The sequence below is a fragment of the Struthio camelus genome, chromosome 15, assembly GCF_040807025.1.
Source record: "Struthio camelus isolate bStrCam1 chromosome 15, bStrCam1.hap1, whole genome shotgun sequence".
NCBI classification, from domain to species: domain Eukaryota; kingdom Metazoa; phylum Chordata; class Aves; order Struthioniformes; family Struthionidae; genus Struthio; species Struthio camelus.
Genome location: NC_090956.1, coordinates 8,608,534 through 8,635,869, shown reverse-complemented (window position 1 = coordinate 8,635,869; position 27,336 = coordinate 8,608,534). Strand labels below are relative to the sequence as shown.

At 42.4% G+C, this 27,336-nt stretch overlaps 2 protein-coding genes across 10 annotated transcripts in view; one reads left to right on the top strand and one right to left on the bottom strand.

The window, feature by feature from the left end:
• Positions 1-6,652: 6,652 nt before the first annotated feature.
• TMEM130 (transmembrane protein 130) lies at positions 6,653-18,318 on the bottom strand. Of its 3 annotated transcripts, none has more exons than XM_068909265.1 (8): positions 17,993-18,318; positions 15,347-15,637; positions 13,237-13,405; positions 11,952-12,121; positions 11,209-11,293; positions 8,932-9,134; positions 8,107-8,219; positions 6,653-7,341 (listed from the first exon to the last, which is right to left on the bottom strand). In XM_068909265.1, the coding sequence occupies exons 1-8, from the start codon at positions 18,156-18,158 to the stop codon at positions 7,165-7,167; spliced, it is 1,374 nt and encodes a 457-aa protein (XP_068765366.1). In that variant the 5' UTR covers positions 18,159-18,318; the 3' UTR covers positions 6,653-7,164. The 3 variants fall into 3 exon arrangements, with proteins under 3 accessions (XP_068765366.1, XP_068765364.1, XP_068765365.1); XM_068909263.1 differs by having other exon boundaries at positions 15,563-15,637; positions 17,993-18,223; XM_068909264.1 differs by lacking the exon at positions 17,993-18,318 and adding an exon at positions 15,989-16,100.
• Positions 18,270-27,336, top strand: part of TRRAP (transformation/transcription domain associated protein) — a 102,805-nt gene continuing 93,738 nt past the window's right edge. For 4 of the 7 annotated variants that reach the window (XM_068909261.1, XM_068909258.1, XM_068909260.1 and 1 more), the window contains exons 1-10: positions 18,529-18,724; positions 19,078-19,231; positions 19,616-19,665; positions 23,175-23,285; positions 23,857-23,961; positions 24,659-24,742; positions 25,470-25,526; positions 26,211-26,336; positions 26,666-26,743; positions 26,983-27,071. In XM_068909261.1, the coding sequence (XP_068765362.1) occupies positions 19,132-19,231; positions 19,616-19,665; positions 23,175-23,285; positions 23,857-23,961; positions 24,659-24,742; positions 25,470-25,526; positions 26,211-26,336; positions 26,666-26,743; positions 26,983-27,071 (800 nt within the window). In that variant the 5' untranslated portion in view covers positions 18,529-18,724; positions 19,078-19,131. Of the gene's footprint in view, positions 18,339-18,528; positions 18,725-19,077; positions 19,232-19,615; positions 19,666-23,174; positions 23,286-23,856; positions 23,962-24,658; positions 24,743-25,469; positions 25,527-26,210; positions 26,337-26,665; positions 26,744-26,982; positions 27,072-27,336 lie in introns of those variants that run through there. The other 3 variants (XM_068909259.1, XM_068909257.1, XM_068909256.1) reach the window with 2 other exon arrangements.

Genomic DNA, 27,336 nt, shown 5'->3' with positions numbered 1-27,336 from the left:
GTGGGGCAGGCTCCAGGGCTGATCACCTGTGGTGGAAGCGTGCCTGTGCTGTAAGCACGTAGGATGCTCCTGAACAAAGAACAGCTCCTTAAGTCACAGGACTTTTTGGTGGCTACAAACATCTGCTGACACAGGATGTATAATCTCTCCTCTCAGACCTCAGCACTGCTGGTTAATCTGTGCTATTTGTGACTACAGCTTTTTTATTGGAGTCATATGCCAAATCAGCAGGGAGAGGAATCACTGTGCGTTTCTCGTTTGAAAGGTAGTGGATATTGCACAAATACGTACATACATACACACGCATATATGTGTGTGTGTGTGTATATGTGCAAAAGTCAGCTGAAGCCCCCAATTAGTACCTGGGATGGAGCTGTGCAGTTTTCAAGTGAGACAACACTCAAAAGCAGAGGTGCCTCTGACTCCTGGGCAGCCTCCGGTGACACCCATGCAAGGCCTGCCTGTGGATCGGGGACAACATACCCGGGAGACATAATCGTTCTTTATTAAAGCGCTCACCATTTTGGAACCGAGGCCTTTCTTCACCGGATCAAAGAGCTGGCTTTGATTAATCAGCTCGGCAATGTCAACAAATTTCCAAGTTCTCATTTGTAGTTTTTTTTTATAGGATCTGTTTCAGAAGCCTTTTGATCTTTAGTGATAGCTATTTAGTAAAAGGCAAGTACACTTTTACAAAAAGAACTACAGAAGTTTTCTTGCAAAGGGCAATGTATTTAAAGCCCTGATCAGAAAACATTCAAAACACGTGTTCACTGAGTCCATTGATTTCCATGCAACTATGCACACTTACAGAGTTGCTCTTGTGCTCATTTTTGAGCAGGATCAGAGTTTTACAAAGTAAAATCAGGCCGCTGGTCTGTGAAAAAAATGCTAAATGTCTACTGCAAAGGTCAGAAAATATTTATGTGGCGCCTAACACTAACAGATAACAGGCAGCACAAATCTTTACAAATAGGCATCCTGCTGGTACCAATTGAAATGTAGGAAGCAGTTAGTGTCTCTCAACTGTAAGTGTCATTTGATCCCCAGGGAGGCATTTAATGGATGATATTTTCCTACTGAGATGCCAGTCTTTTCTTTCTGTACTTCATTAGTAGTACTTGAGGATCCTCCTGGTCATAAAAGATGTATGAACTGCTTACCTGATTTTTCATATATTGTATTAGGAAAAGGGATGCAATTCCTTGCAGAACTAAATAGAATTCTTTGCCTGTAATTAAAGGGTGTCTTCCTGGCTGCAAGCAGGTCTTCCTCACTACTTGTTACCAAGCCAAAGGAAAGGAAAGAACAAAACAGAGAAAAGGGAATAAAACCAGAAGTAAATTAAAAGCTATTTGCAAATTCACTTGCCTCTGAAAATGTCCCTCTACCCATTTTTCTTAGACTGCATGGCTTGGATCCATCTTAAGGATACTTAAGAATGCAACTCCTATTGAGATGTATGGGAAATGGATGCCTAACTCCTGCGGAGGTGGACCTGCGATATGAAGTACTCATGTTACTGAGCATGAATAATTTTACCCAGAAGTGAAATCCTGCAGTTGTTTGACAGGGTGCAGCAATACCATCCTACAGCTCTTAAAGAGAGAAAAATCATGAGTAAGAACTCAAAATATCACAAGTAGAGTTACCTGCAATCATTTTGGATTCAAAACTCAAGCTATATCAAAAATCCAGGTGTTTCCTTGGCTGCTCAGCACAGATTGTGCCGATCTATCACTCACCCTGGAGCCAGGGAGCTGCCACTCGCTTTTGATTCATGGCTTAACTTATAGCTCTCCTATTTTCACTGCATCTCTCTTTTACTTATAACCTTGATCAACTCCACAAATATAAAAATTATCTAGTAACAGAAATACCTTATTTTTAATAGTCTAATTAAATACTGTAAAAGACTTTTTAACATGCAAATATAGAGCCTCCCAGGAATTGCTCTAGTATTGCTGGGATCAGTTAAGAAAGGAAGAACTGGCTTTAGGACTCTGGTGCTCCTGCATGGGGCAGCCTCCTCGGGCGGCAGACCACGTGCCGCGCCGCCCACCATAGAACAGCGTCCTGTTTGTCCCTCGGGACGCAGGAAAAGGCTCCGAATTCAGTGTGCAACGTGGCAGAAATTCAACAGTGGGCTAGGAACCAGCTATAGTGTTAGGCGTTGGTTAGCTAGATCTAGGTGCTCGCTGAAGGCCTTTTTATGCGACCGTGAACGCTGTGATCTCCCACTGAAACGCGGGCTCTTTTCCTGACGTCTGACTGTTCCTGCTGCCCGAGGAGCTGCTCCTCCGCGAGCGCGCCGTGCGTGCACGCAGGCACGGGTTCGGGTGCTTTGCTCATGCAAACTCGAACATGAGTTTGAGGTTGTTAACTCGAACTTGATCTGTTTCATGACGTAGCTAGGGGTAGTTACAGTAATTTACCAAGACTGCACGAATGAAGGCAGGGGCGTTGCTATTTAATTAGCCGACTCTCATGGAATTTGAGATGTTTTTTTCCCTCATTGGTTTAATTCAAAGTAGTGGAACAAGTGCTTTATGCAAGTGGGATATTATGCTGCTTCGTGTTGTATTTTAGTGTAAGAGAAATATATTTGTGTTCACTGCATTTTACTAGGTTACAAAAAAAACCAGAGTCACATGTAATTAAAGAATAGATTAAGGATCGGAAACTGGAGTGACGTTAAAGACCTATGGCACCATTTTTGTTTTGCTATTAAGTACATGCTATCGATCTGATGAGGAGAGATTTTGTTGCTGTCATCTGTTCTCATTTTGTATCTAAACTGCAGCTGAAAAGACGCTTTAGATGAGAAAAAGTCCTAATTTACGTAACCAGGAAGGACTAAGAGCTTTCGTTCCCAGGAACGGGCCGGATCCTGCCAACCTCTACTCGCACAGCGTTTGTCCCGCTGAAGAAGGGGCCTGCAGGACTGGCTGCTCTCATGTCACGGGTGTCGATAACCCCCCCCGAGGTCCTCCCGGGAGCGTGCTGCCTGCATCGCTCGCTCAGGCTGGCCCCCCATCCCCTTGGGAGAGCCGCGAGGCTCATCTGCCCCGGGGCAGCGTTCCTCTGCTTGCTGACTGCCACTGAGTCATTTCTCATAGCCGGCTGGGGTGGTTCCCAAAACTACGATATTTGTACTGTGAACAGTACGTGTTTTTTATTGACTTTGGTTGTGCATTTAGCTCGCATGCCACAGCGATGAGTGCATAAAAATAATCAGCAGAAAAGTCTTTAGAGCAGCCGGTGCCTGCCATCCCCGGAGCGTGCAGGCAGGGCAAATATTCTCATGCGTCGGGAGACACCTGCTGTGCAGTTCTCTAATTGCGGCTGCAGCCTGTGCTGCGCCCGCATCTCAGCTGGCATCTGCACAAGCGGCGGCACAGCACTAACCTCGCCCCGTGGGTTAGAGAGAAAGGGCCAAGGCTAAGCAGGCGGCCTGAACTGCTCCCTAACCTTTTAATCTTGCATTTTGTGCAGGCATCTACACCTGCCTTACTTGCCACTCTGAATCACACTCCCTTTCTCCGTATAGCTCTGTTTTGCGTAGACGGTGATAATATCACTTCTGTGGTCCCAGGACCGCTGCAAGTAGACGTGTAAGACGCTTATTTGGTGGGATAGTGACGGGGCCAGAGGGGGCCTTCTGCCAGCGCACCGGTATGATCTGCTCTTAGTTGTTGGTTGCTGTTGCAGTGGTTTGCACACAAAACACCACGTATTTGCGATCACTCTGCTCACACGTGCTGCTGCGGGAATTACACGCGCTGACGACGAGCAGCCCCGGTCTGAAAGAAGAGGCCCGAGAAGCTTCTCGAAGCGCTGTGTTCCCCCCGGCAGCGGCTGCAAGTGAAAGCTGCAGGCGTCGAGCGCTCGGCGAGCTGCCAGAGCCCAGGTCGGCGCCATTTCAACATTTCAGTCACAGCTGCAGGGTAGCGCTTCCGTTTCCACGGAAACCGGCACTGGCTCTCCAAAATCAAGGTAGAGCGTTGGCTGACTATCTAATAACGCCGAGCGTTTAAACATGAAGTTCTTCACCTTCCTCCGGCTGAGACCGTTTCCTTTCCTACGGCATCGAGAAAACGCTATAGAGGCCCTGTGAGTTCAAACTGCTGTCACAGCTTGGGCTGCGTAACCCACTCGCCAGAGAGGAAAGACAGATTTCGACCCGGACCCGTTCAGTCACTGCGCCTTATGCTGTGCTCTTAAGGGCTAGCTGGTCCCCACACCTTCTGCGCAAGCTGGTACAACTGTTTATACAACAAGTTAGAGAATAACAGCAGGGTTTTTTTGCTTTACCCTGTCCTTCCAGGACATTTTGCTTCCTTGAAAACAATTCTAAGTTGCACAAACTTCTTATCTGCTCACGCTCTTGCTTATCATCTGAATTTAACTGCTCCGCGGCTTTGCACTCGCTGAACTCCCCTTCTGAGTCGGTGACTTTCATTGTTTTGCTGAACATTCCTTTTTCCAGGTCGCTGATCTCTGCGGTTAACAAAATGAATCCTCCCGCTGGTCCTCGTTACGTTCCACTGCTCTCCTTGCTACACCCTGAGCTGCTCAATTACCTTTTGTCTTCACCTTCAGAGGCATTTATTGAACCCATTGATCAGTCCTTCGTGCAGGAAGCAGTTTCATGCTGGATTCAGGAACATGTTCGTGAGATTATTTCTTATACCTCAATTTGATAAGGTTGTTTAAATTTTCTTAGATAATTTGCTTCTTGACATGCCTTTTAAATGTAGTTCTCTCAGTGCCTATTTTTTGCAAGAGATGTCTCCCTTTCTAACCTCTATTCTTTTGCATCTGCTCTTGAGCAGTGTCTCTTCCGCTCTTTGATAGCTTTGACTTTCTACTTTGCTGCCATTTACCTTTTCTGCCCTTCTGAATTATTTGGCTTCTTGGCCATGCCGTGTTCATTTTAGGAAGAGAATGAGAACCAATTTTCTTCTGAAGGGGTTTGCCCTGTCTTCCTCCATATGATTATCTTAGGCCAGTCTTTCACCCTTCGATATCACTAATTCCACGTCCCCCTCTCCTTGACCGGGGGGGAGGAAATCCACTTTCACCACGTTTGGCATGACCAGTCTTATCAGCTGTGACATACCAGGGAGGGGAAGGAGGCACAACGCCAAAGGCGTGATGCTCTTGGCCTATCACTGCACAGTACCCTTTGAATCACTTGGATATTAATACAAAGGGGGCCGAGCACGGATCTTAATGCTTTGATATGATCTTTGCCCAACCCAAATGATATCTGCTTCAAGGTACCTGTAACTTGTTCTCTCCTAGTTGTTACCTCCATTAGGAGGGCAATATGGAGAAGGACATTTTACACCTTCATTAGCATGACAGTGGCCAAAGACAACAATGTCTTTAGGTGTATTATCCCAGGAAGGGTCACATATGTGTATCAAACTTACAAAATGGCTAAGCCCAAACTAAACTTCTGGCTGCAGAGAGCAACTGAGCAGTCCTTCTAGGGCCACGACCACTCGGAACTGTGTTTTTCACATTGGAAGTCTGGCATTGCCCATGCCCAGGACCATATATAACCATATATAGAGCACGCAGACATCCTAGAGCTAGTCACGTGTCTTTGACAGTTGCTCACATGGCTGGTATCTCAGGAATAAGCAATAAAACTGCAGCTTCCAAGAACAACAGCTTCTTTGCTAGACTAAGGAGAGGCACATTGTAAACAGTGATCAAACATGACTGAAGATAAGGGTTTAACACCAGGGCACTGAGAATGAATACAAAGGACACCACCCCTAATCAACAAGCTCACTTACAAAAACATTGCTTTAGAAAAATAGGGCATCTCCAGAACTAAAAGAAGTCCTGCTTTGGAAAGTCGCTTTTGACAAAAACTTGGAGTTATTGGATCATTTGTTACCTTAGATGATCCTAATCCATTTTAAATGTATCAAATAAATTAACTACAGCACTGAGCCGTTCTGAGGTAATGTCATTTCACTGACAGGCAGAGGAACTGAGGTTCTGGCCTCTCTAAGGAAGTGTAGAAAACTGAAATCCTAACGGTAGTTCCCTCGCATGCAGACAAGCATCTCCCATTCAGCATACCTGAGAAATGATGTCATACTTGAAAGCCCCCAACCTCCAATGCTCACAGGGTTTAAGTCAGAGGTAAGAAAGGTGTCAGTGTCAAGTGTAAGAAAAGAAATGGCTCCCAAGGCAGTTTTGTGTAAAAGCCTTTAAGGAGCTGCGGAAAGCTATGCAGCAGGAGGCAAGGCTGGCTGAGCAGGGAGCTGATAGTAGCAGATAGTCTGCAATGGGCAAGGAGCCTTGAATATTGAAAGCTGTTTTGCTAAGCATCTTTGAGCTACTGTTTGTTGTGTTTACAAAGAGAAAGTTTTGGTGACTCAATGGGTAGTAATATACGAAAGAGAAAGGAGGAATGGATAGCCTGAAAAAAATGCTACCTACGCAGGTTAGCATGGCTTACTACTGCAGGGGAGTATTGGGGTTCTGCAGGCGTCCACAGCAGGTGCTGCCACTCTGCAAAGCTGCCAAGAACCTGGGTTGCCATCAGCAGCTCATCAGCTGTTATAGTCCCACAGAATCCCATTAACTTAAAAAAGAGGTCTTTTAAGACAAGGAAAAAACCACAACATAATTAGATAGACTGGTTCATTGGAAGCATGTAGGCTAAAGCTCTTCTCAACCTGGAAAAGTCAGTTCCTTTTTGAAGCAAGTATACATTCAACAGCATTCTGTCTGACTTGTATTACCAGTAATATTGTTGTAACATAAGAAAGAGAGGTATGTTTGTCTTAGGCATGTTCTTCTTTGAAACAAATAGCAGAAGGACCAGACAAATTACCAAAGGTAATGAGTTTAGCAAACCTGTGCATAAAATAATCTTTCATAAGAATAAAATGCTGCATTTACAGCTGTAAATGTATACACCCGTATAATTTAAAAATATGAAGCTACTTTTACTGTGTTTCAGGTTCTTTCTTTCTCAGGTCACACAAGGAAATACTCATGTGCTTGACCTAGTAAAGTGGTTAACCTCATTGCATTGGCAAAAATAAACCATCCATGCAGCGCTGAGCTTTTAACTCATCCTAAGTGGGATAGTTAAACTCAGCAGTTAGTGCAACCAAAGTGAGATTGTGTTCTTCACACTGTGTAAGTTTTGACTGGCTTGTAAAAAGAAAGTAGAAGTTCATGACTCTCTCTGGCAGTTTCTTGAGATGACCGAAGACAACATGATCTGCAACATATTTGGCCACAGCCTGACTCCGAAGCAGAAGACAGTTTTTTGTCAGACAGCGGAGAAAAGTCAAAGTCAGCTACCTGGAAAAGGAACATCAAAAAGATCAGTTTGAAGTCTAGGCCTAATCTGGCTCAAGTGAGAGACCAGCAAGATACTTTGGGCCAGGCAGAGAATCTGGCCCTCAACCAGTCCTAGTCAGTCACTGACTTCAAATAGACTATTCTGATTTGAACCAGCTGCACACGCAGCCCACAGGCAGTCTCTCTATAGGTATATGAGTCATACTGTGACATAATTTGAAACGTATTAGGTGCTTTCCAAAGGTTCAAGAATGTGATTTTTGACTTAGGAGCTCGTGGTTATTATAATAATGATAATGCAACAAGTGAAAGCTACACCAGGGAGATAGGAGGGAGTTGGGTACATAAAATTTGGATGGTAAAGTCAGGTGACAACTTAGTGCCACTTTAGGTAAATATCCACCCTTCCTTACTATCTAGCATACCCTCCTACTATCCCACTTCTTTCTCCCATGTCAGCACTCAGAGATAGATCACCTGGAAGGCATACTTCCATGCAAGCACATGCTTGGGAATGTTACCTAACTGCCCATCACAGCCCTGGCAACTTGAATCAGTCATCTTTCTCCCACAAGGAGCCAGAAGCAGACCTGTTACTTAAAACATTTGCCTGTGCTGTTCAGGTTTTCACATGGAATAGATCAATATGAGAGATACCAGGGGAACACCTCCACCTCCCGGACGTGCGCCTAGCGATTAAAGAACGGACAGGGCTGAAAGGTATCCAATCGCTTATTCCATCTCTAGGCAAGAGTAAATGGGTACCTCCACAAGATCTTTCTGCTGTGTGCTACTTCGGAAGGTCGTGTACAGCACCAGTCCTAGCACCACTGAAACCAGAGCGATGCAGAGCAGGATGAAGAAAGCCGGCTGGATCCCTGAGAAAGAGCACAAAGGGACACTCCTGGAGTGGAGCAATGCACTGAGAAGAGGTAACGGTGAGAAAGAAACCATGTTTTAGGAGAAACTTTCAGACTTTTTAGAACAAAAGACCTGTGTGCAACAGGAAACAAATTTTTCAGCCCAGACCACTTCAGGTCTTCCTGAATGCACAGAAGTGGGGATGTGGGGCTGGGGCGTTGGGAGGTTGTAAGATGCTTCAGAGACCCCAGAGAGGCCTGTGTGAGCATGCATGGGGGAGCCAACAGGGATTGCTGGCTGGGGGGACAAAACAAGAAATGGAGGCCTAGAAAACCTACCCCTAAAAAAAAATTAAAAATTGAGACTGCTTAATCAAGGGACTGTGATAGATGCACATGTTTTCCCAGTTATCTGCTCTAACCATAAGAGCAAGGGGCTATTTAAGCTGAAAAATATGTGTTAACTCAGTCTTCCCATGAAACCCATTAGCTACAGGACGTTCCTGAGACTAAGAGTTTAGCAGGATACAAGAAGCTCAGAGCAATTACAGGAGGCATGTGACAGCCTCTCCTTTCGGTACACGTTTCCTATGTTTTTTAGGATCTATACTAATTTTCAGAAACCTCATCTCCAGGCTAGTTATTCCATAATTATCCCTGACATGTCTGAGACTGTCAGATTCCCAGACCTGTAGGAACCTCCGTGCTGCTCAGGCTAGCTGCACCTCACCTGTTGGCCATACTTTTATTTCATGATATGTCTGCAACATGGTCACGCCGTTCTCCACTCTCACGCTGAGACAATACTGGCCCGCGGCGCGGAAAGTATGGCTCAGATTGTAGCAAGAACCGTTAATCACCACCAGATGGCATTTTTCACCTTCAAGTGGAATGCACTCAGCCTTTATAAGCCAGCATAATGCCAGTGGTGGGCTAAAATGAAAATATCAACAAAAAAAAAACAAAAGGTGAAAACCTTGCAAAAATTGCAAGAATTAAGAACTGATGAAGCACTTGGGTAAAATAATAATAATTCTGAAAACCATTGAAGCTAATCCAAGTACAAATAGAGAAGTAATCAACTGCACAATTGTTTGGTTTATAGCATTTGGCAGTTGAAAAAGCCCTTCATAATGCATCTCCAGAACAAATATTTCAGCTGACAGTTAAATACCTGCGTGGATCATAGGCAGGCCATTGTGTGTAGGAAAAAGGACTCTTAGCCCTTCTCTAATAAAGACAAAGGTAATCTCTTATTTTTTTTCCCAAGAGGGTATAGGTTGTTTTTTCTTTGCTCTTTTCACATGCTGGAGGTCAGTGTCTGTGTTGCTGAAGCACACCTAACACTTTTCTGATAAAAAAAGAACTGGAAAGAGTGCCAGATGAGCTCAGTGCAATCATTTGGACTAATAGCTTAGAAAGGTAAATAGCTCGCAAAGATCACAGGATTCCCCTACACTAATACAAAGGTTTTCATTTGCTACCAAGCAATCTAAGTGCAATCCACTTTACGACCTTATTTATTCTTCTCATTGTGATTAGTTGCTGTCTTTTATTTGTTTTCAGACCCTTGCTCCAAATGGTTCTGCCTAATCTTCTGCACTACAGTTTTTGATTCTGACAACAGATAGAGCCTTTCTTTATCCCAGCTTCTTAGTATTTCGTTCCTTATCTGCCCAGGACATTTTCTGCTAAAGAAAGCAGCATGTTTACATGTTTAGCTCATTTTCTAGCTTTGTTTTTGCTAAAAGATCTCTCCAGCTTTTGATATTGCTTTTCTATCATATAAACTCCCATCACAACAGTTCCAGTCTTGCTGCTAGCGGTTAGGTCTGGTAAATATTGTCCATTTTAAATCAAGCCTACTTTTATGATTCGAGAGTTTGCCTGTAATGGTGACTGGCTATTCATATTTACTTGCATGCCATCGCCAGTGCCCATTCCTACCAAAGCAGAATTCACTTTTTGAAAACAAACTGTGCTGTTTTGTCTATTAGGGTTACTTATGTCTTGGCAAATGACTATATATTGGGTGCTGCTCCCTTTGTCCTACATCCCTACCACCAGTCCGGTGCTTTTGGGGGTTCTTTTTTGGAAACCAACCATTAGGCCAAACAGCTTCTAAAAGCAGAATGCCAAGCGTCCCTCTTCTAGAGAATGAATGACTTCCGCAGTCATGAAGAATTTTTATGGTAAAGGGGCTTTTCTGAGTCATTCACTGGCATTTAAAAATGATTCTGCTATATGAAAAGATCTCCTGTGTTCTCAATATCACAGCTTGAGAGAGCTTGTGCTAGGATCAAGGTGCTCACGACTCCTCTACATTCCTGTAACTATACATGAATAGTCCCCCCAGGTGACATACTGGGAAAAAGCAAACATCAGTAACAATTCCCTTTGCTCCTCATGCCCAGACTCATCTCTCTTTGGTAACTTTATTTTTCTCCAGCCTTTTCCTTATACAGACTACTTTTTAAAATTTCACCTTCTGCTTGGAGCCTCTCTGCCTTATTCATCTTGTGGTGACCTTTACTTTGCGAAAATAATTCCCCAAACCTACCACTCCCCAGTGCCAGTCAAGGACAGCTGCTGTTCAGCAGAATTCTGGATACAGTTTAATTTAATGGTGGGGAATCAGTCAAGGAGAGAAATCCAAAAGGGAGCTTTAAAATGTCATTTTTTTCCACTGTCTTTCTCTGAATAGTTCTCTTTTCACCTTTTCTTTACAAAGATATACAAATAACATTTGCTTTATGTATAAGGATTCTCTGAGGAGATATACATTTGAATATTCTACATTTCTTTAAAGATGTGATCTCTTTCAGGCTGCTAGAGTTCAAGGTATTTCTAGTCAAGAACAAGTTATATTCAATCATACTTTGTTCATAAGAATTTTTTTAAGAAACAGTTCTGTGGGGTGCAAGTGACAATATTTTAGGGAAACGGAAAAAAACTAAACCAAGCATATAATGCTTTTTGGCAAAAGAAAGTTATGTTTGCTACTTACCTGCCATTGATATGAAGAGATAAACTCAAGTTTTCCATTACGTGAGTCTCTCTGGAGCCCACTACATTGATACTTTTAACAGCATCTGAGAGAAGAAAAAAGCATATCACACTCAATATGTAAACTGAAATTCACTGTTTTTTCAGTGAGGGCTTATTTTCATGGATTTTGTTGGTTTTAGCTGTATCACTGCCATAAATAGTAATACTACCTCCTCCCCCCAAAAAAAGCTAATTGACCATTTTGTTAATGCTTCATGTGTTTATGTACATGTTTATCTAGTCTTGAAGCAGAGAGAATAAGCGCTAAGAAAGTCTCATTCATTTGATCAAATTTATTTTTTCAGGGTTCATCAGTGTAAATTAAATGAACAAAATAAGATAATATAAGTGTTTTATTGCAGTTTTTAAGTGTATGCGAGATTTTTGCAAAAGACCGTGAAGTTTTTGATAACTGAAAAATGTTGATAATGGTTAACAGAAGTTTTACATAAAAATAAGCTTTTAATGAAAAGAACAGAGAAACAGAGAGAAGATTTTATATTTCCCTCCCCATTTTTCCTGGTCTAGAAAAGTGCAAAGTCCATTTTGCAATGTTAACTCTTAACTGAAAAATGATTGACCAGTTCACACATGTGCAGGAACACCTGAGTTGTTTTACCACGTTAAAGTCCTAGCAGCAAGATTGTATTGCTATGTATAGAGCAAACTCTGTTTTGAGGGTGCAAAATGTTTTATAGTTACCTAACAGCTCCAGAGCAGTGGTAAAATCGCCAGTTTTCTGCACAGTTTCTCTTTCATGTATGATGTTTCCAATTTGTTCCCATTCAGCTATCACTTTCAGATGGACCGTGCGGTTCCCCACAGTGGAATGGTTATAGTAGACAAAGGGCTCCTTGGTAATCTGATACATCCTAGGTGCAACATGAAAAGATTTATACTCAAAATCACCTGTTATCAAGTACTTGTATATTTATGATGTTAAATTTAAAAAGGGATAAGCGCTAATATTTTTTCTTTATACACAGTGCTACAGTCAGCTGTGGTTCTAATTCTGCTTTATGTCCATATCAGTCAGGATTAATGATTGCAGCATTACAATGGTATAAAACCAACGAAGCTACAATCAGTATCAGGCCCAGGGTGTGTTTAACTTAATACATTTTTGTTAATGAAACTGAAGATATCGCTACAGTAATTCATGGAATGGAATAGGAAGAGTTGGTCAAATATGAAAACTACCTTTATAGCAGGTAGGCTATCAGCTAACTGAAGCACTTCAAGGGGGGGGGGGGGGGAAAGGGAAAAAGAAAAGAGTTTAGTATTCAAGAGCCAAACCTGACATTTCTACTTGCACACACACATTCCTGTTGGATATATCTTTGCATTCAGAGAAGAAAACTAATTGAATGTCTTTTTCTCCTCTCTACTGTGAAGCGACATGAGGGCTAGATACCACCCACAATTTTATTTCAGGCAGCTCAGAGCTATGTTGGATGGGTTGGTTATTTTATTCATTTTGTTATTAGATCAGCACTTAGTGTGTGTTAATGTACAGCTCTATATTATTTGAAAGACCTATCACTCTTCAAAAGTTCCTCAGCCAAGATGAGGTCTATTTATGGGCAGCTAATCATAGTAATAACTACTTATTGGCCAAACACAAGGAAGAATACTGTTTCCATTTTCCTTAAGTGCACAAATTATTCTCACATTCAACAACAACCTGCTACTGGAGATTCTGTAGGCACAGTGACAGTCTAAAGCAACAATCTACACTAAGTAAGTAATACACTTAAGCACGTATTTGAAAAAGAAATTTAGGTCTTTCAAACATCACTGTTCTGTGAATACACAGTACCTTTTGTCTCCAAGTTTTCATAACCCACCTGGATGTTACGCTAAGAGTGCACTAACTGAAACAGGCGCGTGTTTTGTCCTGTGATTTATCAGGATTTCTCTCTTCATGTGCATCTAAATCAGAGACATCTCGAATATTCATTAAAGAACACAACGTAACCGTACCTACCCTTCCCCAAAGTCCCAGTTGTAGACAAACGACGCTGACTTGAAGTAATCACTTGGGTCATGAAGAGAGAAAGAAATCCGGGTCACGGTGTCCGTGGATGAGCTTGAACCTTGCTTGATAAACGAACTGTCTTCTATCTGGGCAACGGTAAGATTCCCTGTGATAAATTCTGCAGAATAAGGTAGAGAAGGGATGACAGCATATATCAGTTGTGTAGTACACTCTTGTGAATATCAAAGCATTATTTAAAATCTACTGCTTAAGTTTTTCTGTGCCCTAGTGCAACTGGTTAAGTATACTGTACATCTATTACTCAGCGTTGTTATATGTGTTAGCGAGGTGACGGAGAGATTAAATGATTTACTCAAGGTTATACTATTGGTCATGATACAGCCACTAATAGAACCAAGAGGAAAAATATTGGGCTGATTTAGATCAGTAACAATATTTACTATTGATTTAAAAAGAACTGGGATTTAACCCCAAGAGCCAAGGGATTCAGAATCAAGCCAGTACGTACTCCCTTCCTCTTCTTTTTTTTTTTTTTATTTTAGCAACGTCCGTGGAAATGACGATCTGACTACTCTGAATAACAGATGCGCTATACATTGTAAATAAAAAAATCGTGAAATGTTGATTTTCATGTCTGCCTGCAATTCTATGGTCATTTGTTTAGCTTATAAGTAAAGAGATGTTCTAAGGATTAGCAGAAATTGAGCTAAAAACTTTCTAACCTATGAATAAAGAGGTATTGCGATGATATGCTGATCAGCTCATTATAACATTAATAGGATATGAGTTACTAGTAAGATGCTTACCCTGTTAACAATTCATTAAATCTGGTTAACCGTTATCTTGATAATACACAAATAAAAGAATCACAATTACTGCTTCAGAATAGGGCTGATAATGCAGATCTAACCGGAAAACGTAATTTTTATGTTTTATTAGCAACTACCTTTGTGCCCCTATTTATATTTGTTATTGGGAACCACCTTTGTGCCCAGGGTAAGTGTCTTACTGACAGCTTTTATCCTATTCATTTTATAATGAGCTGGTCAGCGTATCATCATGACACCTCTTTATTCATAGGTTAGAAAATTTAGATCATTCTCTTGTTTGGGGAAGGCAGAAGGATACAACAAGATCTTACCTTAGCTTACCATAGCTATAAAAAATGTCTATCCCTTTTTCTAGTGACATGAGACTTTAAGTCAGTGCAAAGAGAAAAAGGAATAAGCAGCTATTCAGCAAGGCAGCAATTTTTAAGAGAGAAAAGATCTTATGTATATTTTTATAAAGGCTTTCCCTTGGCGTTTCTCAAAGAAAAATTGTAATAGCTATTCCTCAAAATGTCAGGTAGGCTCTTTTGTCATCATTGATGTCCTCATGCTGCTCCTCTGCCGCTGCAGAACGTGGGGTCGGTCTGTTTTGGAGCGCACAAGGAGAGCAGCTGGGACACATGGCTGGAGGGACGCGCTTGCCTGTCTTTGGAGGAAGGGATCACGGAACGCTGTCAAAGGATGCTTCACGTTGATCCCTGCCTCAGAGCTTAGGCTAACCACACTGCCCCATGTGCCAGTTTGTCCAAAAGTGCCTGTTTATGGCTATGAATATGACAGTAAGATGCAATTTGGAAAGGCAGCCATGACTCCACCTCTCGTTTCAGGATGATCATCCTGAACTTTGAAAGAAAGTGTAACAGCTCTGTCATGCTGATGGCCTAAGTTTTTCTATGTCATGCAAAAGGGAAAACTAGTCAATTGTGGCTCCTTCCGGTTGCCCTAACAATGGGACTCGAAACGCTGAGCAGCTACACAGGCAGCACTGGGTATCACCAAACAGCACTGATGCGTGACCTACAGCTACTGGAGCGTCTGGTTTCTAGCTTGGTTCCCCTAAGCGAGAGAGGCAGGAAAACACGGGCAGCACCACGCTTGCTTCCCGGACGCAGGGAGACAACGTGGCCTGGTTAGCACACGGCCTGTCCGAGATGGCCTTTGCTCGTTCTGATACTAGCAAAGGTAGTGCAGCCACTGTGATGTAGCTTGAATTCCTGAAGAATTCAAGAAGTCGTAAAGAAGCTGTAGAAGTTGTAAAGCCATTTTACCTGTGATGTGAAGTACGGTGACATTTCTAGCAACAGGCCGACACAACCAACAGTTTTTGTGAGTCACCCAGACAGATACAGGAAAAGTCCCAGGAAATTCACCAGTCACATTAATCAGGGAGTGAAACCGCTGCTCTGATTTCTCAATGAGAATCAGAGGAGCATAAATCCAGTTAAAATGATAAAAGTGTGAGGCCATTCTGTCATTCTTCATACTTAGACTGGCACGAACAGTAGCTTGAGCTCCTGTTGTGATGGGACCGTTGTTGGTTATTTCCAGATCATACTCCTCTGCAAAAATCAGAAGAAAAATCTCTTTGTTTTGCAATTTTTATTTCTTCACATTCTCACTGGTCAGCTGTAGTTACGTGATTCACGATGATACTAATGCCAGCTAAGACTTTGCCACCTTTTTTACCATGTAAAAGGCTAGAACTGAAACTGTTACGCACATATATATTTGAATTCAAACAGGTAGCATTAAAGAACATCTAGGAATTGGTCCTAGAAATGTTAATAGTAAGGGGTAGCCTAAACAAAAAATGTTAATTTGAACATCCAAAAAACTTTGAGGAGGCTTTATAGCTAGAGCTGGGCTATAATCTAACATTATGTTCATTAGCAATCTAACACCATACTCACTAAACTTCCATCCACTTGAAAAGCTTCAGGTTCAAATCTAATCCGTGTTGTTTCAATTCTCACTCAAAACAGAATGGAAAAGTCACGTGCTGAAAAGGATTTGTATGGCAGAGGAAGATCCTTTGCAAAGGAAAAGGCAGGCCAGGCCAACCTTGCTGAAATAGGCTAACTTTCAGTGTGCAGGCATCTGCAGATGTAGGTGCATGCTCACTAGAGTTTTCAAAAATATTTCGGCGCCTTATACCTGTTTCTACTGTTTGGCATTAAGCGTCCATTCTGAAAATTGCATTAAACATGAAAATAACTTAAACACAACAAAATAAAAGCAGTTGGTGCACTTCCACTTTTTTTTTTTCTTTTTAAGACCAGGGCTGTAGTGAGGAAGTCAAAGGTGAGGACACTGCAAAATTCTCTGCAGTTACAGAAAGGACAAATTACCAACTTGCTTAAAGAAATCTCTCACTGGGCAAAGCCTTGGACTAAAAATGAACTTTCAGGCCCAAGCAGGATTTCATGCAGTAGTTTCCTTTATCAGCTCTGCTGACACACAGGTACCCTGGTACCCTCCACCTTCTGCCCAAGTATGGAAACTCAGTACCAGCTACTTATCTATGGTCTACTGTTAACGTCCCTTTCTAGGAAAGGGCCAAAGATTTCAGTATAAATGAAACTTGTGCATTTGAAGCTGTAGCTGCTACCAACATCCTAGTGTTTGATCAGTTCAGCCCTCAAGGGCAAAAAAAAAAGGGTTCTTACTTCATGGCTTTCACAACTGGAACAGCGAGGTGCAAGGGGGTGCCAAACTCGTGACCTTGAAAAACAGCCCTGCTGCTCTGCCTTGCTCCCCCTTCTCTTCCCTGCTGCATTTACACAAGCTACTTACTTACGCTCTTACAACTACTACATCGGGCAGAGCTGGGCAAGGTTTGGTTTTACGGAAAGGATACTAAATTCAGTTTTAACCGGGGGTTACATCCCCAGGTTTCAGTGCTGGGAAAGCACTGCTGCACTTATTTTGTGGGTTAAGAAATGGCAGTGCGACATTAAATGACTTGCACATGTTGGAACAACAAAACCAAATGCAACAACCATGGAGGGCTGGGAACTGGGAGAGCTGGGAACAGACTGTTTTTTGCCTCCCCCGCGGCGTACCCATCCTCCTCCCAGCAGTGTCTGGCTAGTTATCACCTCGCAGGAGCCCAACAAAGCAACGCTGAGCAGAGCGCTGCACTGCTGGGGCTCATCACGCCGGGGACTCGGCAGAACCTCTGAACTGCAGAAGTTGCACTTCTCGCCCACCTGGGGCCTCTAATGCAGCGCTCGGGCCGGAGGGAGCGCTGGGGTCAGCTAGCCCCTGCATGCCTTTCGCGTCCCCCTCCGAGCCGGGGTGGTAAGAAAAGAGACCTCAAACATCTCATTAGGCCCCTAATTTCACTCCACAGATCCCAGGTGCTAAGCAACATTGGATGCAAAAGGATGGAGGAAAAATAACCGCAGCATTGCTTTCTGAGTGAGAACTTCACCGTTCCCACTTCGTAACATGAGAAAGGCCCCGGGTTCACAAATTTTGAGCCAACAGAGAAGCGCGGGTGATTGAATGAAGTCTGACACAGGGAGCTTTCAGGTCTCCAGAAGACTCAGGCTACCCTCCGCTTTGTTTGAACAAAGCTCGGACAAACGGCCAGCGGCCTTGGGCTAACCCAGCAGCTTCTCCCCAGAGGCGGTCAAGGCACTCCAGGCCAGCCGGGGCCAGGCTGGAGCCCCGCGGCTGCCGCGGCTGGACAGCAGGCAGCTAACGCAAGGTCGGGCCGTGAGTCAGCGAGGGCTCGTCCAGCCCTCGGCGGTCCTGCGGCTCCCCAGCCCCTTGCCGCAGCACAGCCGGGGGCTGCGCGGGCAGCAGGAGCCTTTTGGAGGGGGCCGGGAGGCGCAGGAGGCAGGCGCGGCACCGGGCACCTGCCGCCGCCGCCGCCGGGGGGGGTGGGGGGTCCGCCCGCTCCGCCTTACCTGCGGCCGAGCCGGGGCGGCGGAGCAGCAGGGCCAGGCAGCTCAGCCGCAGGATGCCGGCGGCGGCCATGGGCAGGCACCGCCGCCGCTGCGCCACCTCCGTCCGCGCCGCCGGCCGCTTCCAGCCTGCGGCGCCCGGCCCGGCCCTGGCGGGGACAGCCCCCATCCCCGCCCCGAGGCCCGCCGCCAACGTGACGGGCTCCGCGCAAGCCGCCAAGGCTTTTTTTTTTTTTTTTTTTTTTTCCCCCCTCAAAAACACCTCAAACCAGCCCAAACCCTGCCCCGCGGCGAGGGGGCAGTCCCGCTCCCGGCCGACAAGGCGGCGGGTTTCCGCGGCGCAGCTGAGGTACCGCCCGCGGCTGCGGGGCTCCGCCGCTGCCCTCCGCGGCTCCCCGCGCCGCCCCGGTGACCCCTCGCCCGCCGGAGGGAGGGAGGGAGGGAGGGCGGCGGCGGGGCCGGTGCCGGGCGAAGCCGCCCGCGCGGGGCCGGGGGAGGCGCGGGGACCGCGGCCCCGCCCCGGGCCGGGGGGCGGTGGCGGCGGCGGTGGCGGCGGCCGGAACTGGGCTCGGGCGCTTCCGTTGCGCCCATGCGCCTCCGCCGGCCTCCGCGCCGGGAGCAACAAAGGAGGGGGCCCGGGGCCGGGGCCGGGGCCGGCCGGGCGCGGGGTGAGGAGCGGCGGCGGCGGTGGCGGCGCCTCGGCGCGGCCTAGGCCCGGGCCGGCGCTGAGGTGAGGTGAGGCCCGGCCTGGTCCGCGGGCGGAACCGGCGCGCCGCGGGCAGCGGCGGCAGCAGGAGGAGGAGGAGGAGGAGGAAGGAGGGGGCCGGCGGCGGCGTTAAGGCCGTTCTGGGGCGGGCGCGATGGCGGCGGCAGGTGCGGGCCGCGCCGGGGGTCCGCTGGGGCCTGGGGCGCCTTTCCGCCGCCCCGAGCGCCAGCCCTTACGGATCAGCCAAACTAAGCGTGACAGCTGCCATGTCGGAGGAGATGCGTCCCCGTCTAACAAACCCGAGCCGCGGCTGCGGGGGCAGCGCGTCAGCTGCTGTTTGCCGGTCGCATGAACTTGAAGAGGTGTTTTGTGTTTCTTGCAGGTGTGCTGGTGTCGGCTGTGAGCGCTGAAAGCAGCCGGCCCCGCCGCCCCCGGCATGGCGTTCGTCACCGCGCAAGGGCCCACCGTGGTGGACCAAACCACTCTGATGAAAAAATACCTGCAGTTCGTGGCCGCTCTCACAGATGTCAACACACGTAAGATGCGCTTTTTTCCCTCTTTTCTTTTTTTTTCCTTTTGTGCTGCGGGTTGCCGTGTTTCCGTCGTTTGCTTCACAGACAGGGGCGGCGTTGGCTAGACTAGCGGGGATAAAGGCGTGCTGGATTCGCTTTGGATTTGGTTTGAGTTTTGATTTTTGAAGAAGCAAAGTGATGAGTAATATTTGCATGAGCCGAAGCGAGAGAGCTGTGTGCGTGTGCCGTTGTATGACAGAGGGATGTTTGTGAGAATCGTGTGCCTTCTACCTGGGCGGTGATAGCTGGACTGATAAGATCTGATTGCTTCTTTGATCGGTGGAGCTGGTGTCCCTTCTACGATGTAGTTTTACATTTAATTTCTTTTGCTTCAATTTCCGTTTTCAGCCGATGAAACCAAATTGAAAATGATGCAAGAAGTCAGTGAGAATTTTGAGGTAAACTTAAAAAAAAAATTGCTTCCTGAACGATAGTCCTTCTTTTGCCTAATGTATGTCAGCTTGATTTCTGATGTTATGTGTAAAGCTTAATATTGTGTCTTATGATTTATCTTGTAAGTCACCAATGTTAGGATTATATTTATGTATGGAAATCTTCATTTTTTATTATGTTTCTGTCTTGTTTGGAATTAGCAAGATTATTGAAGAATTATGACTTCTGGGCTTGGAGATCTCTAATCTTTTCTCGATAAATGTTTAAATAAAGGTGATGTGATAGATTTTTTTTTTCTTCCATTTTGGCTAACTATCTGAAACCTATGTATTTGGAACTTTCTTTTATTTAATTCAAATATATATTTGGTCCTCATGAAGTAGAAGACTAGATAGGCCTTCGCAGATTTTTCTGCATAGTTTCATAGCACAGAAGTGAGGGGGCAGTTGTCCAATGTGGAATCTGACATTAGAAGTGAAGACAGTTCCAGTGACCTCTTTTGCATCGTAATAGACCATCAAGTTTAGATCAGCAGCAATGAAGTTAAACTAACTATGTGTTCATGGGAATTGTACTTTTATTGAGTACTGAGTTACTATGTGTCTATTTTGAAATTACAGAGAACTTGTTATTTTGTAATGTAAGTTTAAGGTCTCTGAATCACTGTAATTCTCTGTATCTAGTTTCTTAGTTATACTGCTTTGAAAATGTGCTTGTGAGAACAATGCCCTGCTGTAACACACTCTGTTTTATAAACTTCATTTGAAGTGATCTCTGTTAGTCTGAGATGCTGACACAAAAATACCCATTCCAGTGCTGTTTAATGTCTTCAAATATTTTTCTGTCAGCTTTGCGCAAAGTTACGTCCAACAGGTTGCTGCATTCCAGTGCTGTTTGTGCAAGGTTGTACCAATTTCAGTTGTTCCTGTGCTATTAATGGAATTTCCTGTCCAGTGAATTGTTTGATTTAGTTCAGGTTAACACAGAGGAATGCAATTTGAGCTAGTGTAACTGTATGATAAAGAGAATTAAAAGGCGAAATTCTTGTTTAGCTTGTGTGAGCAAATAAGTAGACATCTGTGATCTGCGTCCATATGTCAGGGTGGGCAGAGCTTAAGTGACTGTCTAAAATGTCCTTTTGGAGTTTCAGTATATGTTTGCTTCAAAGATGGCACGCCAGCCTAATTTGATATCTGACTAAAAGAGTAGCTATAATGGCTTTATCTAGTGATCTCGCTGAAATCTGAAAGCTGAGCTGGTTCTCTTTGCCCTTGCCATCAGTAGGGAAGAACTTGTTCAGTATTTCTTTTGATAATGTTCAAGATAGAGTATTTTTCTTCTCTTGGAACTTGCTTGGTTCTGTAACGTGACCCTACGTATAAAGAGGATGAATTGACTTATGCTTAAGCACAGTTTCGTTTGTATGGAACTACGAGGGAGCAAGAGGAATGGCTAATATAGTGGTGGTGGTTTTTTTATTTTTGATTTTTTTGGAAGAGTGCAGAAGTTACTGTTGCCGATCATTCTGCTAGCTCTTAGATGGACTCCTTTCATCTTGTGTTTCCATAGTGTCCATTTTAACTTTTCTCTGTCACCTACTTCCATTTCCATTAAGTGTAAACTTTATTAGTTTTCATTTTTTACTTCTGTAAGTGAAGAAATATTTTTCACTTCTTAACTGTTTGTTGGAAGTTACGGTATTTGAAGTCTGTTGGCTACAAAATTAATCTCCATGCCTCTCTAGCCAGGGATAGAACTGGATGTGAATTAGTGAGTATGACGGGTTTTAAAGTGAGATTTAAGACAGGTACTTCACCCTAACATTATCCACTTGACGCTGCCAGTTTCCGAGCTAACTACGTAAGGGTGTTGTTCTGGGACTAGGGGAGGATATTGCTCTTTCATTCCAGTTTCTGGATGGTAACGTTTGATAATCTCGAATCTTGTTTCTCAGAAATGATCTATTTGGGGGAAAGTTTTTTCTTTTCTCCATTTTTTCACAGAGATTCTAGATTGTAAATAGGGAGAGAGGAGAGTCTTCACTGTATTTCCAGTCTCTGTTTTGGCATATGCCTTCCTTTAAAGTTTCCAGAGTCGACCTCCATTGCTGCTGTTTGGTTCCGGCAGTGTAATTCTGAGCTTGATTAGAACGGTGGAACTTTTAGTTTCTTGTATGGCTCAGAACAGCAATGTATAGGTGCCAAGAGTGCTGTTAATTGTCTGCTCTTTGCTGTTTAGCAGAGACATTGGGAGTTCATGAATGTGTACTTTTCCTTGAATGGATTCATGAACCACTTCCCAAGCGTGCAGCAGTATGACTTCCTGTGTGAATCTTTCCTTCCATCCATCCTCCAAGTGAGAATACAAGAGAAAAGTGGGAGCATCCTCATGGCATAAAGCTGGGGAGACTAGGAAGGAGCTGTCAAAATTGGAAAGACTGTAGGGGAGGTGGAGGAGGAGAAGATGCAGACAGACTTTCTTTGGAAGATCTTTGAGGTGAATAAAAGATGAGGATAAATCTGCTGTTGAAAATATCCTGTCTTATGTTTAAAATGTTTTTGTGCTCTTGTAATATCTTTCTGCTTTTTTGAAAGCTCTTGAGATAAAAAACTTTGTTTGCACAATGCCTAGTGTAATAAGATTTATGAACGCATGTTACGAAATCTTACTGTAAAGCAGAGAGTAAATAGTAGAAACCTATCAAATGAGATGGCTCTGTATAACTTTTATGTTATACAAGGAATGATGTGAATAAACCTCTAAAATACTTATTTGTGGCTTCAAAGGAATGCTATATTCTTATCTATACGTTTCCTGAACATGCCAGTATGCTTCTGTATCACAGATACTTCAGAGAATTGCCCAACGGCACTTATATGAACTACGTATAAGTTGAGTTTCCAATCACATCAGAGTGGCCAAGTTAGGTGTTTAAGGCAGATGCAGCATTTGCAGACAGAGGAAGCTTTCTCCTCTAATACTGTTTCTGGCTTCGCAACAAGTGGACGAGAGTGAAAGATCATTTGTACAAAGGAAAGAAGTGCTCAGTTTAAGTGACGTATATACGTACGTATCTTTGCAGAACTAACTAAAATCTCAGTTTAAATGTGTCTGAGAAGTCATGAGTGTCCAATACAATAAACTGTGGGTGTGTATTTAAGCCTTTCTTGTTCAAGAGCATATCAGATTTTTTTGGTTTGGTGTTTGAAATAGCTGCTTATTATTTAAATAGTTTTTTTTTTTCTATGTGAGGTGAAGCTGTTAAAATAGGAAAAAAAAATCATATTACAATCCATTGGGGTTGGAGAAAAGAGATAATTACCGTTCACTTCTATTTGTTTCAGTAAGGTCACTAACTCTGTAGTATGTCTGCAGATGCTTAATCACTAAGTCTATTAAAAAGTGACTGAAAACTATTAATGCTAGCTTTGAATGTAGCTTGAGATAATCTGTGTAATGCATATTGCTCTCCCTGAATTTCAGGAGTTTTTTTTTCTTTTTTTTAAACAATTAGAATGTGACGTCATCCCCTCAGTATTCTACCTTTCTGGAACACATCATCCCTAGGTTTCTCACCTTTTTGCAGGATGGGGAAGTTCAATTTCTGCAGGAGAAGCCAGCACAGGTAAACTGCACAAAGCACTTGCTACATTTTTGCCATATATGTAGCAAGCTACTCATTTGGTGAAGTACTTGATTAGCCTGTGGAACTGATTTGTATATAGACTCTATAGTTAAAAATAGATCTGTCATTTGGAGTAGTATCGAAAAAAAACCTGTTTCTAAGTTATTTATAAACTTTGCAGATCTGTACTTCTAAGAACAATGAGGAAAAACAGATAAGATAGCGTTGGCTGTCCTTCTATAAAACTAGATTGTTACAAAATACTGACTTCATTGTGGAACGAAAGGCAAAAGTTGAATCTGTGTCATTAAATACTGAAAATTGAGTTCACAAAGTCTAACTTTTTTTCAGCTGTAAATTTGTTAAATTTGCCTTGTTTTCTATATTCACGTATGTGGGTACTAGGAAGCATTATGTTCGCGTGTAAGCTTATGTCTGAGCAAAGTAAATGGCTTTTTTCTTTTTAAGCCCACAGAAGTATTGAGCTGAAAAAATGTTACAGCCAATTGTTGTGTCTTATGGGCTTTTAAAAAATTCTAGCGGTTTTCAATTTCTTTTCCTTTGTTTGCAGCAACTCCGAAAGTTAGTGCTTGAAATAATTCACAGAATACCAACAAATGAACATCTTCGTCTTCATACCAAAAACATTCTATCTGTGATGTTTAGATTTCTAGAGGTATTGTTCTTTTTTCTCTCTCTTAAAACTGTTTCAGATTTCCAGAAAGATTTTTCTCTTTCTTTGTCTCTGAAAATTGCTAGGGTTACGATTTTAAATGGCGATGTTGGCTGTACTTCTGGAGCAAGAGAGGAAGGGCGTTCTGTTTAGTCCTCACTGGTATGAGGATAGCATCTTACTGTCTAGAGGATTTCTGCAGATGTTTTGCCCTTTAGAAGCTTAGGTTTTACAGATGCAGAGAACTGTTCTGTATTCTAAACAAGATTTCATTCATGAGTACTTTTCTAGCTTGGATTATGCAAGATACCTTATTTTAAAAGCTTTTATTAAGTTTGTTACATGGAATTGAAAATGTTGCCATTTGAAGCCCACAGAAAATAATCTGATCTGTGCATAAGCAGTTCCATTAATATATGTCTATCTGTAGGGTATTGCAAACAGGTCTGCTGATATACAGCAATTGAAGCTTTTGGGCCTCATTCCATTAGGGGTGAATTTAATTTTAGCCATACTCTGTGGTTGCACGCTAAAGTTACATCCAGTGAAAGGCATTGTTCTTGCGTACGTTTGTACTAATAGAGCAGTTTTAAGTTGCTGAGATAAGTATACTTTTAAAGGGTTTTAAATTACTCTTGGAGTAGTCAAAAAGTGCAATGGTAGGCTCACTAAATATTTTCTCTTTTTTTTTTTTTTTCAGACAGAGAATGAAGAAAATGTACTGATTTGCTTAAGAATAATTATTGAATTGCACAAGCAGTTCCGACCAGCAATCACTCAAGAAGTAAGTCATTCATTTTACTATGTGATATAGAACTAACTTTCATGTTCTTTCCTGAATTGTGATTTATTTATTCAAATTTTTTTGATGTTGTCATTTTGTGTTTGCTGACATATTGTGGTGGCCATATATTTAAAAAAAAAATTACCTTAAAGTAATGTTTAAAGAGGACTGTGCAGTGCCAGACCTCCCGGGAAAAAGCTGTTAAAGCTTAGTTGGATTTGCTTTAAGTGTCTGTGGGTAATATGGTTAGACTTAGGAGCATCTCCAGAAAGAAGAAAATTTCCCAAAAAGGGAAATTCTCTTTTTAGTTTGAGAAGGGAAAAAAGGGAATGTTATGATTGTTGTGGGTTCTCCCCACTGTTGTGTTGCTCTTGTAGCTTACGAAGGAGTATTTCAGTCCATTGTGGTTTTTTTTTTTTCTTGCTTTCTTTCCTTGATTTTTCTCCTAGGAAGATTTAGTTCTCTTACGATAATTTTTTTTTAATGATATCATATTGGAACAAAGTTGAGATGATAGTTAAATCAGAGTCTGTCCAAGTGCAGTTCAAGCTAGTATTAGTGGAAAAGAAGGAAAATACTTTTCAATTCCTTTTAAACAACGTGAAAGTTATGGTGGTGACTAAAGATTTCATGTAAGTGTACTGTTACTCCAGTGATTCTAAAATAATGATTTTTTTTTTTTTCCTTAATGATAAACTGACTCTTTTTGTTTCCATCATTTCATTAGATCCATCATTTTTTGGATTTTGTGAAACAGATTTACAAGGAACTTCCAAAAGTAGTGGTGAGCTATTTATTTCCTTAGATGCCCTTAATATGGTCAGAAAACTCATTTTTATTTCTTAATTTTACCTCAGAAACGCATTAATATAATTACTTTTACAGGGGATATGTGGTATGGAGTAGATATAATTATAAGGAAAATGTTTAAATAACACAAAATCTTATAAGAACAGAGAAATTCAGACTTTGAATTAGAAAACCTGTTTGCAGTACAGTATCACTAGTATCAGCAAACTGAGGTACATTTATATAATAAAACATTAGTTTGCTGGCCATAGAGCTATCCATGCAGCTTTTTTTTCCCTCTTTTTTTTTTTTTTTTTTTGAGGGAAGGGTTAGATGACTTATTTTCCAGTAAACAGAGTTCTTCATTGTGCCTGATTATGTAGAGGCCACTGCCTGCTTTTCTTCCTCATTGCTACAGAATATCTGCTTGGATGCTTTGCTTTAGTAAAACAGCCACCTTATTTGGGGATGCTTTTCTGCTTCTTGCTTAGTGGGAGTGAAAGATTACAGGATATGTGTGCAGTCATAGTCCTGTTCTGTAAACATGATGTGCAGAGAAGACAAATATCTGCAGTAAGATGTTGGAAAAAGTGTATTTAGGAATTCCAGTGAGATAAATGACCTTGAGACTATTAGTAGCATTATTATATTCTTTCTTCTGCTCTCTGTCCGCTGGTAGAATCGGTATTTTGAGAATCCTCAGGTGATTCCAGAGAACACTGTTCCTTCTCCTGAAATGGTTGGCATGATTACAACAATTGTGGTGAAAGTAAACCCTGAACGAGAGGACAGCGAAACAAGAACAGTGAGTATTCTAACTGCTCTTTAACTACAAGATTGTCTACATCAGAATATCCCAAATTGTGGAGACAGTTAAATACAGTAATCTTCCTTTTTGTTTGTTTTGCTTATCAAGATTTATTTGTAGAAGCTGATTCAGACTTTTCAAATATTTGCTATGCAACTGTAATTGCAGTGTTTTTACTTAATGTAATACCAAGTGATTTTGTGCTCCTTATATATTATTAACTGTGAATAGTGTTATTAAAATAAGGAGTTTATTAAAAATGTATTTTACATGTTTTTTGAATTAATAATTAAAATATTTATAAAATACATATTCTCTCTTTTCAGCATTCTATAATTCCCAGAGGATCTTTATCCCTAAAGGTCTTGGCTGAGCTACCTATTATTGTTGTTCTTATGTATCAGGTTAGTATAGTGTGTATATGTAGTGTTTTGTATGCAAGTACTTTTTATTACTGAATTGTCTGCTGGCCTAGCATGTTGGTAAAAATGAATATAACTGTTTTTTTTTTTTTTGAAATAGAATGTGGTCTAATAACAATCCAGTGAGATATCTGTGGTTTTTTTTTGATAAGCTCTCAAGCAAGTTGACTCCAAGTGTGAGCTGTAAATTTCTTTAATAATACCTTTTTTTTTTTTTTAAGCTCTACAAACTGAACATTCATAATGTGGTAGCTGAATTTGTCCCCTTGATTATGAACACTATTATAATACAAGTTTCTGCTCAAGCAAGGTAAGAGCATTTTAAAAATATTTTGACAATATTTGGAATAAACTGCCTAAACCTCTTCTTCAAGATTACTCCAGATATTTTTGTCTTGTATTCAGTGTTTTGGCTTCTAATGTTGTTGCTTTTAATCTCTAAAGTAGCAATGATTACTTGAGTTAAAACTGTCCTGCAGAAGCATTTTTGTGATTGAAGTAATAGCAAATTTAAGTATTTTTATATGCGTCACTGAGAAAATTCATACTCGTCCAATCGATCCCGAGTTATTACT

Coding starts and splice junctions, on each gene's coding strand:
- TMEM130 (XM_068909265.1), bottom strand. CDS start 18,158: ATGGGGGCTGTCCCCGCCAGGGCCGGGCCGGGCGCCGCAGGCTGGAAG. Junction 12,122..13,236: donor AACTGGGACTTTGGGGAAGG/GTAGGTACGGTT, acceptor TGTTGCACCTAG/GATGTATCAGATTACCAAGG. Junction 11,294..11,951: donor CACTGCTCTGGAGCTGTTAG/GTAACTATAAAA, acceptor TTCTTCTCTCAG/ATGCTGTTAAAAGTATCAAT.